The 17,253-nt window shown below is 41.6% G+C and overlaps 1 protein-coding gene across 2 annotated transcripts in view; it reads right to left on the bottom strand.

Annotated features, from left to right (window-relative positions):
* The window catches only part of HMGA2 (high mobility group AT-hook 2), a 147,811-nt gene extending 136,270 nt beyond the window's left edge, over positions 1 to 11,541 (bottom strand). Inside the window, exons 1-2 of one of the 2 annotated variants that reach the window (XM_044941587.1) lie at positions 10,630 to 11,541; positions 7,945 to 8,031 (exon numbers count right to left, since the gene is read on the bottom strand). In XM_044941587.1, coding sequence (XP_044797522.1) covers positions 7,945 to 8,031; positions 10,630 to 10,740 — 198 coding nt within the window. In that variant the 5' untranslated portion in view covers positions 10,741 to 11,541. The remainder of the gene's footprint in view (positions 1 to 7,944; positions 8,032 to 10,629) is intronic. The other variant, XM_006066451.3, reaches the window with a different exon arrangement.
* Between the last annotated feature and the right edge of the window lie 5,712 nt (positions 11,542 to 17,253).

Below are 17,253 nucleotides of genomic sequence, written 5' to 3'. Positions count from 1 at the left end.
GGAAGATAGAAATCCTTTTTAATGGGCCTGGGGATGGTAGGTGTGGTTGAGAGCAGGAGTCTGCTTGAGATCTTAAAGGCTAATGGCGCATCTATGCTAGGTTTTTCTGTATGGTGGTTATGCTCCCAGATCCATGATGTGATCGGGTGTATCTAAAATCTGTTGAAGAGGGCTGTTTTCTAAAAGAGGGTTGTTTCACTACATTTCAGAGTTAGAGAAAGCAAATCTCTCATAGAGCGAGAAAGCCCAGCAAAGGAGAAGACTTTAAACCGAGCTTCCCATTTACAAAAAGTCTCTTCAAAAATAAAATTTGCACCATTAACTGAAGGGCAAAGTATCCTGATTATCACTTGAACTTGTTAAAAGTGAACTTGCTCCTTGGTCTTGGGGCCAGTATTACATGTAAGCTGAAACCCTCTTCTGAGACGACATCTAGAAGAAGCACATTAGCTGTGCTGTGTGGCGGCGATCTGGGAGGTTTTCATTGTTCCTTAAAACCCACATTATTTAATCATTCTGATCAAACTTCACAAAGCCTGTAAAACCAGTTAGGATTTTCATTTGTAAACCAGCATAGATCCAGGAATTTTACATATTGGAAAACACTGGCTTTAACATTTTTTTTCCTGTGTTTAATGCTCTTCAGGATATTATTTTTCAATAGAAAACAAACAAAACATTTCGGAGGCCTGTTTTGTTTTTAATATAACAACATATGCAATACTGTGGAAGTGTATATTTGGTTTTCCTTTGCCAGACTGGAATTTGGTTCCACGCTACAAACCCATGTATAATTCAGACAATAACTTACTCTAAATACTTAACTGCTTATCTCAGAGTGGGTGAGTAGGGAGAGAGGGTGGGAATTCTGCATTTGTAAGAACTGAATTTCAGACTATTATCAGCACCGTTACATTAATATTTGCAACTGTCATTATTTTAGAAACGTTATTCGGTCTTGACTTGTCTTCATTCATATTTTTGCCTTTTTAAAGAAGTTCAGATTCAGAACTCTAGATTCATGAGGGTTGGGAAGAATTTTAAGTAGGAAATGTAATTATTTCTGCCCCTAAGAAGTTCTGGTACTCCAGGCTCTTAAATGTTTTAGCACTAAAAATTAATTAAGAAAGGAAACTCATCTAGCAAATAGAACTCTTGAACTTGGAAAGGGTACTTAGCATTAGTGTCTGGTGCATAAGATGTGCTCACTACATATTTATTGCATGAAGGAAGGACGGAAAGTCACTCTGGTATTTATATCACCTGTGTGTCTTGTTTCCCTCTTGCCATCAGAATTCTACAGCTTGGGAGGGCTTTAGAAGACATTTCATCCAGCCCCTTCATTTAACAAATAAAAAAACTTCTGGCTGTGCCATGATCTTCAAAGATACAGCCTTCTGGTTTACTTGGGGGCCAGAAATTTGTGAGGATGGGTTGCAGTGGGCCCACACTTCCAATCCCTTTATAAGCTTCTATAGAACTGCCCAGCAAAGGTTTCTCAAAACCTAACTTCCAACCTGTTTCTGGTTACTGGAGAAAACATAATCTACCTTGTAGCAAATATTTCACAGGGTATTTGACAGCACATAATATGGATCGATCCTAAGTTTTAGAACTGGATTTGAACTCAAATCCAGATGCTCCCATTTAGGACAGCTGACACATCACAGTCTACGTCTCTGAATCAGTTTTCTCATTTGTGGAATGAAGACCACAAAGCCTACATCAGAAGATTAACAGAGCTAAGGTACATGTAAGGTAAGGCTGATAAAAGTTAAAGCACTAGGTAGAAAAGTGTTAGTTGCTCAGTCGTGTCCAACGCTGCAACCCTGTGGACTGTGGCTGCCAGGCTCCTCTATCATGGGATTCTCCAGGCAAGAATACTGGAGTAGGTAAACCAGTGTAATTTCTTAATTCCCTCCATATTTTAAAATGTTACTCTTAAAAAAAATACCTCCCTGGGACTTCCCTGGGGGTCCAGTTTTAAGACCCTGTGCTCCAACTGCAGGGGGCACAGGTTCAATTTTTGGTGAGGAACTAAGATCAAGACCTCACACACCCAAATGAAAGGCCAAAAAGTAGAAAACAACAACAACAAAACCACCCTCCCAATTCTGTAAGTTTCCAAAGAAATGAGTGATTTTCTGAGCATTGTCTTACTTATGTAGGGCAGCTATTACTAACCCCCCAACTTGGCGATTAAGCAATCTATCCATGTGTTTAAGTGGTGGAATTGAGACCTCATCTGATTTTAAGGCAATAAAAGGTCTGTTCTTCTGGGAGACAGTCCCATATAAAGTAGCCATGGGGAAATGTAGGGCTTTCCTGGTGGCTCAGACGGTAAAGAATCTGTCTGCAATGCAGGAGGACCCAGGTTTGATCCCTGGGGGAATTTATATTAAAAAAAAAAACATACTTCCAGGGTGAAAATGAAATGAGTAGTTAAGACTAAAATATTTCCGAGTTTCCTATAAAGACATAGGCAAAAGCCGAGACTGGGAACCAAGAGCAATATCTACTTCTGACTCCTGGGTCAAATTTAGATAGCTATTAATCTTTTTGTTATTCTAAATGCTCACAGCATACTGTGATAAATGCATGGAAGTCAAAATGCCCCTACTCTAAATCAGTCAGCGAGTCTATACACAAACACACAAAAGAGCTAGAGAAACTATCAGCTTAGTGGTACCCTGCTTTGTTTTCATGTATTTTTACAAATATATGTATCTATGACTAAGACCGACAGACTTAAGAGCAAATGGAGCCACCTAAAAAAGTATAGAAAGTCACATTTATTTCTTTTAGTAGTTCTTTCAAAAATACAGTGTAAATCAATGTGCTGTGGTAATCAAAATCCACTGAACTGACTGTCACACTAAATGATAAGTAATTCTCACTTAACTTTTATGCTAATCTAGTTCGATGAGTTTCCAAACTGTACGTGCAACCATTTTCAGTGTTTAAAAAAAATTACAATCTTTCCATCAGTACATATTTTCGAAGAGGAAATAAAAGTGAATTCTATCATCCATTGTAGTTCATACTCATTTTCCCCAAGGAAGTCCTTGTTGTCAACTCCCATGTCATTATTTACACATGCCTGTCTTCACTTATACAAATACAAAATTAAAGCCAAGGCCAAAATGACAGGAAAAGCTATTTTCAAAGTTTAGGATTCTCCTCTTTAAATGGTTCTTTCTTCCTCTTTTGTAATCAGAGAAATCAACAGCAACGATAGGAGAGTTCACAGGGGTGACCTTCCAAGCAAACTGTTCCTTACGTTATCCTAGAGAAAAAAAAATGGCTGTGACTGCTCCTTGCTGAATCAATTAGAAGATGCCATTCAGCAATGTTCAGTAGATTAAAGCAATATAGAATAATAAAGCAGCAGCCTAAAATGGAATCTGTTCTCCATTTACCTTTTTCTCCTGGTTGGCAGAACAAAAACTCAAGAGCTGAAAATTTCAGAATTAAGGATAGTAAAATTCATTGTTCCACCCTTGTGCCAAACTATATGGTTCCCAAGTGAGTTCTGGAAACTGCAGAAAGTCAGGTAACAAGATAAGATAGGTCTGAATGATTTAACTAACATAAAATGTTCTTCAGCACCCATCTAGTCTTTAAAAAGAACTGAAAAGGAAACAGAATACCAATCTGGAGTGTTCTCTTGAGCAAAACGATCTGTTGAGACCTTGAGATAAAAATGAGCCAGAGTTGGAGGTCAGTCAAAGTAATGAGAGGCTTTCGATGAAAAAGTTCAGAATGATAACTGCCAAAGAAAGAGATTTCTGGGTCCCCTAAAGTAAAGGGACTTCAGAAAATAACTCAAATGCATTTGAATCTTCCATATTTGGATCATAATCTACGATGACTCAAAGGCATTGTGAAAGAGAATTTACTGATACATTAAGGCTCCGTCCTCTCTGGCAAAGTGAAGTGAAAAAAAAGGAGGCAACTGTTTAGGTAGAACAGCCTAAAATACCAAGATAATGGAGAAATAACTGGGCTTTATGTAACTCCACCTGACTGGCCTCATCTGTATCCTTGAGCCCTGAGTCGCAGTGGAAATTGCTTGCATATAAAAACACAGAGGAGCTCAAACTACGTCATATTAGTAACATAGAAGCTATAAGCTGAAATTGTACCACAACTTCCAATACAATCTTTCCCTGACTTACCTATAATGATGCTTTTGGTTCCTGTCTTCAGTTGGACCTACTATATCCTGCAAAAAAATCATGCCCTCACTCAGCATCTGTGCTTGAACATTTGTCTGAAATGATGAGGAAACCCCATTCTTTCCTCCTAAAATATCTGTGCATAGTGTTATTAATCATTTGTGAAAAATCAACCACTTTTCGAGGAAGGAACATGATTAGAAAACGAACAATTTCTTTATTTCTTTACAGTATCGAATTCATATCAGGTTTTCTTTGTATAGGCAAATGGAAAATATAAATCAAGTGTTTGTCTGAATACATTATTTGAAGTACACTTTACCTAAACCCTATTTTTATTTTGTGCTTTTTCTCTTTACTACACCTAAAGTCCAAAGGAAGTTCAGGAACATCTATGATATGAAGGAAGGCTATCTCACACCTGAGATCTATTTTATGTGCAGTTCTTTCAATTAAGTTTAATTCAATCTCAGAATTTTTTTTTTCCTAAAAGTACCTGAAAGACAATTGGCTTGCGACTTACAGATGACTTTGACTTCTAAGAAACCCTGCCAGTGTTCTTTTATGATTAAAAAGCCACAACAAAAACCCTAAAGATTATATCTTTCTACTTTCCAAACATGAGAAATATGAAAATACAAAGTATTTTCATCCAGCACAAACAGGAGAGGAAAACAAAATAAAACAAAAAGGAAATTAAGAGGCAACTGGTCACAGGTATATCTCAAACTAACACATAAATAAAAGGGTCAAGACACACACATATGCATACTCAACATGAATAAATTATTTATTCAGGAAAACATTAACTTCTGATCTTTTATTAACATAACAATAAGACTCTGGTTCAGGGATGAATTATGAGCACTCAGAATGGTGCTCTTGGGAATAACTAGAATTTCTACATAATGGTTATCCATGAGAACTTGTCATAATGGACTAGAAGCAAAGTCAAGAATAGTTACATTCTCTTCCAAAAGTTCCAAGCATAACAAATTGTGTTTTCATAAATGTTTGTTTTTTGTATTACACAAATCAATTTTATATTGAATGTGGCCTGAAATTAAAGTGATAGCTAATTTAGTAGTCCTCCATTTGGTCTTTCAACTTTCCACACGCATTGTCAAGTTTCACATTGCTAATTTTCCAACAAGCAGTTTTGTTTTCAAATGCCCCAAGGCCAGTTACTGAGTCCAAACACTTACTTTTCTTTGTAAGTAAAGAAATTTTGAGCAGCAAGAAAATTTAAACACACAGCATCATCAGGATCCCAGTGTACATTGCATCTTCTCTAATTTTAGAGCTCTGTTCTCTTATATACTTACCAGTTTTTGTTATATATTTTCCATTATGATGAGCTTTGGTTTGCAGGAGAATTCCCAATTTATTAATCACAGAAGACTTCTCATCCCTACCCTGGTCAGTCTAGCAGGGTATGTTTATTTTACATGATATGAACAATGTAACTTTTTCAAAAAAAAAATTGCTTTTCAAAGTCCTAACAAAAATATGCTTTTTAGAATACCATGTATGTTTGACAAAAAATATGTTTGATAATCATGTTTATATAAGGTAAAAGCAAACTCAATAAATACTGATCTGAAACTGAAAATACCTTAAGTTTACTCATGCCATGAATAATTCATCAATGTCATTCATTATTTTGTGAAGTATTATCTTTTCCAAATGAAGCGTAATTTATAAAACTGAAGAACTATAACAGTCATGTTCTGAGCAAAAATATTTATCCAGTTTTACTAGAAAGGGAACTTTTATAACAGAAGTGTGTGAAATAATTTTGTCTGGAAGAATGAAAGATTTCAGAGAAAACTTTGCTTGGGAAAAAGAAAGCCTACTTCTGGTTTGGAAGTTGTAATGTTATGTGCACACACATGAAGAATCATCAGAAAGATGAGTAGCCTAAGGGTCATTTATAAACACCTATCACCAAAGTAACTAAAAATAAGCTACACCTTACTTGGGAAGAGACCAACTTTCTGTTATTTTGCTTTAAGTGGTAAATTAGGTACAAGTCTCATCTTTCCTTTTGTCAATCTAAGATTTTGTTAGTGGCAAACTTTTCAAAATGAAGAAAAGGTGATAGAAGCATATCTTTAACTCATTCAGAAAATGTAATACAGTTAAATCTGAGAGATAATTTTTCCTCTTTTGTATTAAATTTTAAATAATTTATGATGAGATTTACAGATTTTTTTTCCTGGCAAATGTTATAATGATGCATTTTTCAGGGCAATTACATCATAGTTTAAATGTCTGTCAGCTAGCTACCAAGATATTCCTTTGGCATTCCATTAGAGTCAAATTAAGATAAAATTAACTTCTGCAACAACAACAAAAAAACTTCTTTGGTAAATTAGCCCTTTTTATTTAATTTAATAAAGCAGGTTAAAAAAAAAAGTATTCATGTTAGTAATACCAGATTACATATTGTCATTTTTAAATGACAAGATAATTTAGAACTACTTCAAAGTGTATTGATTAAATATAAGTATGATTAAATCTTCACTCTGAGAAGCAATTATATTTAAGTATATTAGAAATCTGCTCTTTCAGCTCTGTTCAAGACTTAAAACAGACAAGAACTCACAGTTGCTCCCTAAATAACTTTATATGTATCCCTGGTTGCTATGGTAGTTTACAACACTGAAAACTATCAAATATAATATGGTTAGTGCTCACAGTCATAGAGAAAACCACACAAAACATTAATTCCCCAAAGATGAGCATATAGTTATTCTTAACAAACACTGTACATAGTATACTCAAATCTACTGTAAAGATACATCAAAATTGACTTCTGAATTTTGAACCTTTGTTTTTAACGAGTATACAAACCTACAAATAAAATACAGAAACGTTTTTCTGATTTATTTGTAAAGCTTAAAAACTGTGATTTTTGTCTTCACCTTCACTTCTCTGTGTATGCACTGATCCTGAGATATTTCTTCTTTGTGAGTTCAAATACCATCAAACATGAAGTTTTTAAACTGCAATTTAAAATTTATAAAGAAAAACACTGGAAGTTACACTTGGTTGGGTTCTATTCTGCCCCAAAATGTACAATAAATGAGTCAAACATTTGTTTTAAAACTTTCTCATTGTCCTATTCAGAACATTTCTGTATCACCTGAGATGGAAAGGCTTTTGAGAGACGATGATGTATTATATTGCAGGTTGATGGCAAACAAGCAAAATACTTTATCAGCACATTTAAAGCTGTAAAATTCGTGAATTTTTCCCCCAGAATCCTATAATTGAATTTACTTCTAATTATCACCTATTTGGCAAAGTCCTTAACTTGAAGAGTGGGATTTGGTTTTCCAGTAATCATGTAAATAAGCACAAAGTAAATTAATCTTTATTATTTTTTAAGGAAATTGCAAAAACTTCACTGCCAAACAAAATCTATACTTTTTTTTTTTTAACTATTTCACAACTGGTGCAAATCTTTTTTTTTTTTGGTGCAAATCTTATTTGTTTATTCTCTACTCGCTTACCTCCCCCAACCCCCATCTCTGCTTTAAGTTTCTTATTATTTGGTGATTGTTTAAAAACAACCCCAAGCAGCTTCATGAACTTTTTATTCTAAGAATATGCTTGGAAATCTCACCAATAGTAAATGTAGGAAATGAGTCTTGGGTTACCCACTTGGGAGAAATCCTTAGGTGTGGATCTAGAATGGGAAAATTACAGGGAGGTTCCTGTGGGTGTTGAGAAAGTTGGGAAGACTTAAGAAATCTCTCACCTTTTGAGCTGCTTTGGAGGGACTCTTGTTTTTGCTGCCTTTGGGTCTTCCCCTTGGTCTCTTAGGAGAGGGCTCACCGGTTGGCTCCTAGTTTCGAGGGAAAAAAAAATTCTGTTGTGGCAAGAATGTCTGAAAGAAATTGACCCTGACTCTATAGATATATTTTCTGCCTGTGCTGCTCAACAGAACCGTTGGAACACATTCAGTTCAAGCACAAATGGATGATGCTGGTACAGAGTTTACAGAAAGGGGAAATAACTAGACTTTTAATCCAGGGATTAAAAGAGGAAATTCTATTTTGCATATGAAAACTAGATTCTATTTCAACCAGAGAAAGGTAACAAAGGCTGACAAGGTTGCATGTTCCAGAAAGAAAGTTATATATCCTTAAAGTGCAAAATATGCAAGGTTGTGTATTTGGCAACTGAGAGAAATAATAAGCATTGTACACAAATACTACTCTCCACTGTACTACCATTTTAAACAACAGAAATATGAAGCTAACATCATAAATATTTCAACAATCTCCCATATTGAAAAGGTGGCTTGTGATCATTCTGTATATCTGCATTGTAAGTCAATTATGACTCAATCAACACATTGAGTAAAATATTGGAACAATTATCCAACTTCTTCAACTTAAAATAACTCCATTCCTCCTAAAATTTCCAAATAATTAGGGTAACTCCGTTGTGGAAGGCTTTGCTTGAATTATCTAGATAATTGCTTCAATTCTTCACTTCCCTTTGGAGATGCAGGCATGGTCTCCAGTCTACATTTAAATATCTTTTGATAAAAATAAGCATTTTTTCCAAAACTTTCTTTTGGGAAAACCCTTATGGGGGTGGACCGAAGGAAACTAAAAGGGGTAGGGGGGGCGGGTGGTAGTGAGAAGGAATGCAAGAGTCTGGGATGGAGAAATTGAAACTATCAATAGGTTTAGCAAAACTTTAAATGGCTTCTATGCCAAGTAGTTAATACTCAAGTGGTTAAGAGAATGCGATGATTAATATTCCAGATCCTAAATATTTATCCAGTGAATCATCAATTTACATTTCATTCAGATTCGGTGATTAAATGAGACTAATTAGCTTAAAATGCATTAAAGTCTTCAATGAAAATTCGCATTCTATTTAGACAATCTGGGAAAGGTTTCCTGCAAGCTTCTGTGGGACCACTAGCGCCAGTGGGCACATCCGGAGAAACATCGGAGACACATTTTTCTTTCTTTGTGAACTCTGCCTTAACTCAAAGGTAAAACCTTCAATCACCTCCAGACCCCGCTGCAATTTTATTTGGATTATTTTTCGGAGGTGGGGAGCAATTAGCAGAGTTTGAGAAAGCTGGGTGGCGGGTGGGAAACAAGGGTGGGGGGAAGGGCAGTGACTTCCTGGGAGGTGTAAAACAGGATCCTAACGCGGTGTAAAGTGTCGCTCAGGCAGAGCGGGAAAACTCTGGGGCCTCTAGATTGGCTTGTTTCCTTTGATGATTTCAAAAAGGTACAACAAACGCAATGGCATGTAAACATTGTTCGGTTTCCCCACCTTGCTCTAGGTAGCTTTGGGACTCCAGGATTATTTTCTGCTCGGCCTATTTGCCCTGAAAGAAGCGCTTTAAAGCTAAAGAACGCAGAAGTAGTTTTAAAGCCCGCGGAAGCGGAGTTTAAATGTTCTCAATAGACAAGTCCCGCTCAAGCCCTACCCGCGAAGGCTTGGAAATTGCCGCGAACAAAACCCCTCCGCCCTGGGCGCTGCGCGCAGCTCTGCAAGCGCCTGCTGCACGCTTAATTGGTTGCATCCGCAGACAAAACCCTCCACTCGGCGGGGTCCCGGGCGCCCCTCGATCGTCCCCTCCCAGACCCCAGCCACTCGTTCTGGAAGGGTACATTTAATGTCTGCAGCGCTGAGGCGCGGGATCCGGAGGCAAAAGGGGGACTGGGCGCCTGGCGAGGAAGTGACCCTAGCTACCGTGCACCCTCTTGGACACTACTTTCCACTGCGCCCTTAGCCAAACTAGTTAATCTTGTCCCGTGGGGACGCAGGATCTCCTGCAGCCCCTTTCCTGGGACACCTCAGCAGCGGCGGCCGCAAATCGGACGCCGCGCCGCATTTAAAGAGCCCTAACAGAACCGGGCGGGCCCACGAGTTCTTTGTCGGGAGGGCGCGAGTCTCAGGCCACCGAGAACTTGGGGAGGGCGCCAAGGGGGCGGCTGCGGCGCGCCAGTTCCCGGCCAGCGAGCAGCCCGGGTTGGCGGGAGAAAGAGCCTCCGGGTCCCCAAGACTTCAGGCCCTCCAACCCTGAACCGCCAGAGGACCCCTGCCTCCTGGGCCACTGTGAAGCGACTAGGAAAGTGCTTGGCGAGTCCCGGTTTGTCGGACCCGGCCGTTTCCCGTCACCAGGAGACACCGCGCCACTCGGGCCGGGCACAATAGCGAAAGTCCGAGGACGCTTCGCCCGACCCCACCTCCTGCTCGCACCCGGCCGCCCGCCGCGGCTCCCACCTCCCGGCCCGGAGCGGAGCGGGGCTCAGCCGCGCACTCGCGCCGCGGACTCCGCAGCCCGCCCCCGCGGCGGCGTGCGGCGGCCGCGGCGCCTGGACTCCCGCGCTAGGGTGGCCGCGCGTCTCGGGGCCCTCGCGGAGGTAGCGGAGGTGGGCTACTGCCCCCACCCCGCCCGCGTACTGACTTGCTGCTGCTTCCTGGGTCGGCCGCGTCCTCTCTTCTGAGGCGCCGGGGCGGCAGGTTGTCCCTGGGCTGAAGTGGACGGCTGCCCGGCGCCTTCACCGCGTGCGCTCATCCTGCCTCCCGCCGCCGCTACCGCTGCCGCCGCCGCTCCTACCGCCGCTGCAGCCGCTTCGCCTCTGCCGCCCCGAATCAGCCCGGCACCTTTCGGGAGATTGCGAGGTAGGGCTGGAGAATGAGGCGGGGTGGGCGAGAGCTGGCGTGCGGCGAGGGCTGCTGCTGCTTAGGCTGCCGCCGCTGCCACCATCAACACCGGACGTCCAGCGGCTGCCAAAAAGAGAGAAGAGGGGAGGAGGAGGAGGAGAGAAGGAGGCGCTGCTGGTGGCGGCGGCAGCGGTGGGTGGGTGCCGGAGGTGGAGGTGGCGGTGGAGGTGGAGGTAGTGAGAGGAGGAGGAAAGCGAAGGAGAAGGAAAAGAGGAATTGAAGTTGGGAGGCTCCCCTCTAAGTTTGGGATCAGAAGTTGCGGTCACCGGGAGCACTTCGGAAGCGGCTTGGAAAGGGAAGAGACTTGGAGTGAATTGTGTCCCTTGAAATGTTAGGCGGGGAAAGAATTCCTCCTCCTCTTCCCCCCCGCTCCGCGCTCGCAGAGCAAGAAAGAGAAAGAGAGAGAAAACAAATAACGCCTTGGGCAGTCGGAAAGCGAAGGGAGGATGGGGAGATTCTGCGGGGATCCGGTCGGGCACTGGGCGCAGGCAGGGGACGGAGCGGTGGGTGGCACCGTTCCTTCTCGGGTGGCGGGAGCGGGCGGCAGCGGCACCGTAGAGTTGGAGGGGGACGGGCTGATTACTCCTGCGTCCTGCACCAAGCGCGCGCTGCCCAGGCTGGAAGTTTTCTGAATTTCTACCCCAGAATTCGAGCGGGTTGAGTGTGTGTGTGCTTGGGGAGGGGGCGGCGAGATGGGGGGAGTGCCCACCTCTAATCGTGGGCGGATAAAGGGGAGGGGGCTGCGCTGTAGGAAAAGTATGAGGAGGAGGGAGGCCAGGCAGACCGCCGAGCCAAGGCGCCTGGCCGCGGGCCAGAGGCAGTGTTCGAAATACAACTGCCTCCGCGGCGGCGGCGCCCGGGTGCCACCCGGAGCCCCGCTCACGTGCTCCCGCCTCACGGCGGGGTTAAAGGGACAGGCCGGGAATCCCGGGCCGGCTCGCCGCCGGCCTAGCCCCGCCCGCCGCCCGAGGTCGCTCCTGGGCGGCTGTCCTAGAAAGGCGCGGGAATGTGGCTGCCCCGGAGCCGCGTTTAGGGGCTTGGCCTTTACCTGCACCTCTACGATGCGGAGCCAACACTCTGCAGGAAGCGTCTGGCTGCACGCGCGGCAGAGTTCTAGTTTCCTGGGAGTGGGATCAAATGAAGGGGAGTAGGAACAAGCCCCCACAGCCCTGCTCTATGTCGGAATACCCTCCTCGCAGATTGCACGACCCATCGAGAACGCGCGCGCGTACACACACACACACACACACACACACACACACACAGACTTGCTCGCAAATCCACACACGTGCACTTAGATACACGTGCACACTCCCACAGACACATGCAGGCATAAACACATGTAAACAAACAGGCGCGCACTTATATGCACACATGCACGCAGAAACACATGCACATTCGCACACATGCACACTTGCAAACAATGTGCACACAGGCACACGAGCGCACCAGCCTCCACTGAGCGTTTTTCTCCGGGTAGGGCTAAAGGCGAGCGAAACCTCCCTTCGACTGGCTCTATGCATCCGGCTTCCAGCGCTCGCAGGGTAGAAGAGTTGCCTACGAGGGGACCTCATGTTTCCTAACTCCACAATTGAGCCAACTGTCCAACTCTCCCTTCAGTTTACCTCGATTTAACCTTCTCCCTAGGAACTCCCTTTCTGCCAAGTCCTAATTTTATAGCCTGGGCTGTTTCTGAGTTATGTGAACACCATAATGACCCCAGTCCGTTTTGAAAAAGGTGGAGTACATTTTAAAATGTACCTCTTTTCATCCTTGAATAACAAAAACTCTGAAAAAATTAGGTTCAGATTTTCACACATCACACCCAAAATTATTTTGGGCCAATTCCAAAATAAAAACTTTTACTCAAGGAAGATTTTTTTCTTTCCCTCAAATACAGACCACCGTGGAATTAAAAAACGCCTACTTTACAGCCCTAAGTAGGGAGTTAGGCACCGCCAGGTTCCTCTGTGCCTGTGGAGGAGGCGCGTGTAAATGTCTGCTTCTGGCGCGGCGGCGCTGATTGGTCCGCGTTGCCATTTTAAATCCATTTCCAGCTGCCCTTTACAGAGCTGGGACACTTAGCTGCATATTGAGTGCCCTGCAGAAACCCAAGGTTTCTCCTGAGTCTGGGAACGCTTAACTGTGATGGAAAAGGAGAGCCCCCATCCCTCCGGATGGAGCCCGGCAGATGACTCGGGAGGGAGGGGTCTAACAGGAACCTAAGATTTTCTGCCAGGGCTTGGCTGAAAGATGGTATCTTCATCAAAGAGATTGAAATTTCACGTCCTAACGATTGCAGTGACATTTCCTAACTGCCAAGTTTGCACGTATTTTAATGTGATCATATTTACACAGTGGTGTGCAGTTTACATACTCATACAAAATGGGCTTCTGGGGTTTTTTTGCTTGGACTAGAGATAAAATTCTGAGGATGAATGTAGGAGAAATCAACGAAGATTTGAACCAGCCAGTTACAAAGTTGGGTACATCATATTCTTGAATTAAAAAATAAATAAATAAACAGAGCGGGCAAGGAAGGGATTCCAGAATTTTATTTTTGCATTAATCCTTGACTCTAAGAACAGCACAGAAAAAAAATGGGGGTGAGAATCACTTATTTTTGGATCATTGTCGCTTTACTATCAGACTGACCCTTTTTGAATTTATAATCAGAAGGATAGAAAACAAATATTGCATGTAGCCATTTTATATATTTTCATTCCTGGAAGCTATACTTATCTTTTTTCCAGTTTCTATATGTTTTCTGTACTCAATTCTCAACTGAGAAGATTTTAGGATAAATCTGAGATTTTAGGATAAAATCTCTGAGGGTTCTTCCAACTCTAATAGACTTTTTAAATGCATCATATCTTGTTCTTTAATTGTGTCTTGTCTGTAAACTAGAAGTAAATTTCATGGGGATTGGTAGTATTTCTAATGCCTGTTTTTTCCACCATTTGTATGTAGGTAGTATTTAGTTCATAATAGACTTTTGTTTATAATAGACATACTAATTTACTGTTTTACAAATGTACCACAGGATGAGAAAAGCATTACATATATTAAAATATCTTCAAAATTATTCAGAATAATCAAAATTATTCTGATTAAAAGAAAGTGCATCTGTAATGAAGGTATTGAAGTTCTCACATTGTACTTTATCAAATATTTATCCTTTAACATATTCATAAGTTAAAGAATGATGAAAGGATTTTCTCAGATTATAACTGATTGAATTAATCCTATGTGTATTTTATACATAATTAACCAGAGATTTATTAAAGCAAGATACTTTGGAAGTAAATCTATTTAGGGTCACAGAAAAAATTGTGATTAATATTTATTGAATATGATGTATAGCATATATTCATATACATACATGCACACATATATATATACACACATGTACATATGTTCAGTATATAGAAGATCAGTATAGCACAGGGCAAACACATATTTCTTTTTTTTTTTTTTTTTTATAGTTCTACCAGTTTATTGCTACCAACCCATCACCCTCTACCCTCATGCACACATGCTCAGTCATGTAACCCCATGGGCTGCAGCCCGCCAGGCTCCTCTGTCCGTGGACTTTTCCAGGCAAGAATACTGGAGTGGCTTGCCATTTCCTTCTCCACAAACACATATTTCTGAAAAACACTCCCAGTGTTTTAACATGAACTTATTTGCACCGCTCAAACTCGCAGTTTGAATTTTAGTGACCGTGCCTTTTAAAAGATGTTTAGTATTTAATGAAATGTAAGAATGATAATCTCTAAGAGTTTTCCTACAGTATCACCGAGAAAGAATATACACTACTAAGTTAGCATTTTGATGGGGGTGGGTGAGGTGGTGGTTTGGATAGGCTTTCAAGTCCTGTAGACAGAGGATCACCAAACAAAATTAACTTGTTCCCTCGTTCACTTAACAAATATATGTTGAATTGGCTCTTATTCTCTCAGGACCCAGGAATGTAATTCATTCAGAACTGGAGAGACACTTTGAAAACAGCTAGGTGCTCATTTAAAATCTATTTACCTGTTGGTGAGTCTCTCATTTACTCTTATAAATACTTATTCTCTTCTGTCCAATACATAGGTCCTTCAACAAACATTTATTGAATACCTAAAAGTGTGAGGATTCTCAGAGCATTCTTTTTGTTAAAAGTCATAGAAGTGGAACAGAGGTGGCATAGTTTCATTTCCATGGCTCATCTGTTAACATTATAGCGTCAGCCCCAGTCTTGGTCTTGGTATACTATCCAGCAGCTCTTAAATCAGATATAGGAATGTTTACCACCCTGGGGTGGGCTTTCCCAGTGGCTCAGCCATAAAGAATCTGTCTGCAATGCTGGAGGTGCAGGAGATGCGGCTTCAATCGCTGGGTTGGGAAAATCCACCGGAGGAGGAAATGGCAACCCATTCCAGGATTCTTGCTGGGAAGATCACATGGATAGAGGAGCCTGGTGGGTTACAGTCCATAGGGTCACAAAGAGCTGGACCCTGGTAAATGTGCTGTGTATAATTGATGTATAATTTGATGGCTTTTACTCCCAAGATTAGATTTTGTTAGATGGTACAGTTGACCAGTGGGAGTTTGCTGTATGATGCAGGGAGTTCAAATCTAGTGCTCAGTGACAGCTTAGATAGAAGGGTGGGATATGGTGTAAGATGGGAGGGAGATTAAAGAGGGAGAGGATACATGTATTCCTATGGCTGATTCATGTTGATAGATGACAGAAACTAACAATATTGTAAAGCAATTGTCCTGCAATTTAAAAAAATATATAAATTATCCTAATGAGCATGACTTTATTGTATGTGTACTTTCAAAGCAGAGCATGTTCTCTAGCTAATTTTAGGAAAGGAAGTTAGAGATTTAGAGCTCAAGAATGATTTGACTGTCCATTACCTGTTCAGATATGGAGAGGACACATCACAAGACAAGCAGGGGATCTCTAAGAGCTGAGGGCAGCCTCAAGCTAACAGCCAGCCAAGAAATGGAGACCTCCTTTGTAAAACCACTAGGAGCTGAATTCTGCCAGGAAGAATGAGCTTGGAAGTGAATCTTCTCCAGAGCCTTCAGTGAAAACTCAGGGGTCACCTTGGTTCCATCCTTGTGATACCCGCCCCCCAGCAGATAACCCAGCTCTACCTGCTTTCTGACCTATAAAACTATGAGCTAATAAGTGGGTATTTTAATGATCATTAAGTTCGTGGTGAATTATTGTACAGCAACAGAAAACCAATATAGGAGGGATCAGGTCAGGTAAACGTCCCTTTCCTTCCTCCATCCCATGGATTGCTTCAAAAAACACACAATTACTCATACAGTTGTCTGGAGACCACAACCCAAGTAGTTGTGCCACACCTACCAAGCCACCCAACCACATGCTATATGTCTTTGGGCTTGTAGTGAAGCAAGGGCTAGCATGGAACCACATGATCTGTGCTGCTTTCCATCCTTTCTTCTTGCCCTCTGTCTGCCTCCCCTGCTTCCACCTCAGTCTCAGTACCTTGGAATTCCTGAAGCCGCCGTACTGGTGAGACATGGGGAGAGGTCATACATTCATATAATACCCAATCCCCTCAAGCCTGGCCCTAAAACTCCCCAAACTAATGAGAGCAAATCAGAGAGGAGAGAACCTCTGCTGAGCACTGCCCCAGATGCACTTTTATGAGTATAAGAAAAATGTTTTTATTTTTAAGCCACTAAATTTTGAGGTGGTTGGTTACATAACCATAGAAAGTAGCCCATCATATTTTCCTCCAAAGCTGATTTTTTAAATTAACCAATTAATAAGCTCAAATGAATGATTTTCTTAGCTAGAAATCACTCTTTAGTTGGGGATCACTCTAAACCCTCCTCTTCCCACATCAAGTGATCACCAAGTCTGTCCAGTTCTGCCTTAAATTTTGAAAATGCTTTCTCTACAATGCTTCTAGAAGAATTTGTTCCTTTTTTGGATCAGTTATATTTATTACACTAGAAAATGCATTGTAGAAAATGCTTGGGACAGAAAAGCAAAGAAAAAAATTTACCAATTGTCCCATTACTCACAGATAACCCTGTAACATCTGAAGCCTTCTAGACCTTAAATGAACTTAAATGAACTACTATAGGTTCATGCTGCACATTCTGTTTCATAACCTATTTTTATGTAAATAATATGAATATTTTTTTCATGTCAATAGGATGTCCTACATGGTCTTGTAGAACAACAGTATGTATAGTACGTGGAGAAGGTGATGGCACCCCACTCCAGTACTCTTGCCTGGAAAATCCCATGGACGGAGGAGCCTGGTGGGCTACAGTCCACGGGGTCATGAAGAGTTGGACACGACTGAGCGACTTCACTTTCACT

This window comes from Bubalus bubalis, chromosome 4 (assembly GCF_019923935.1).
Source record: "Bubalus bubalis isolate 160015118507 breed Murrah chromosome 4, NDDB_SH_1, whole genome shotgun sequence".
Lineage (NCBI taxonomy): Eukaryota > Metazoa > Chordata > Mammalia > Artiodactyla > Bovidae > Bubalus > Bubalus bubalis.
This window is presented reverse-complemented; position numbering and strand designations above follow the sequence as displayed.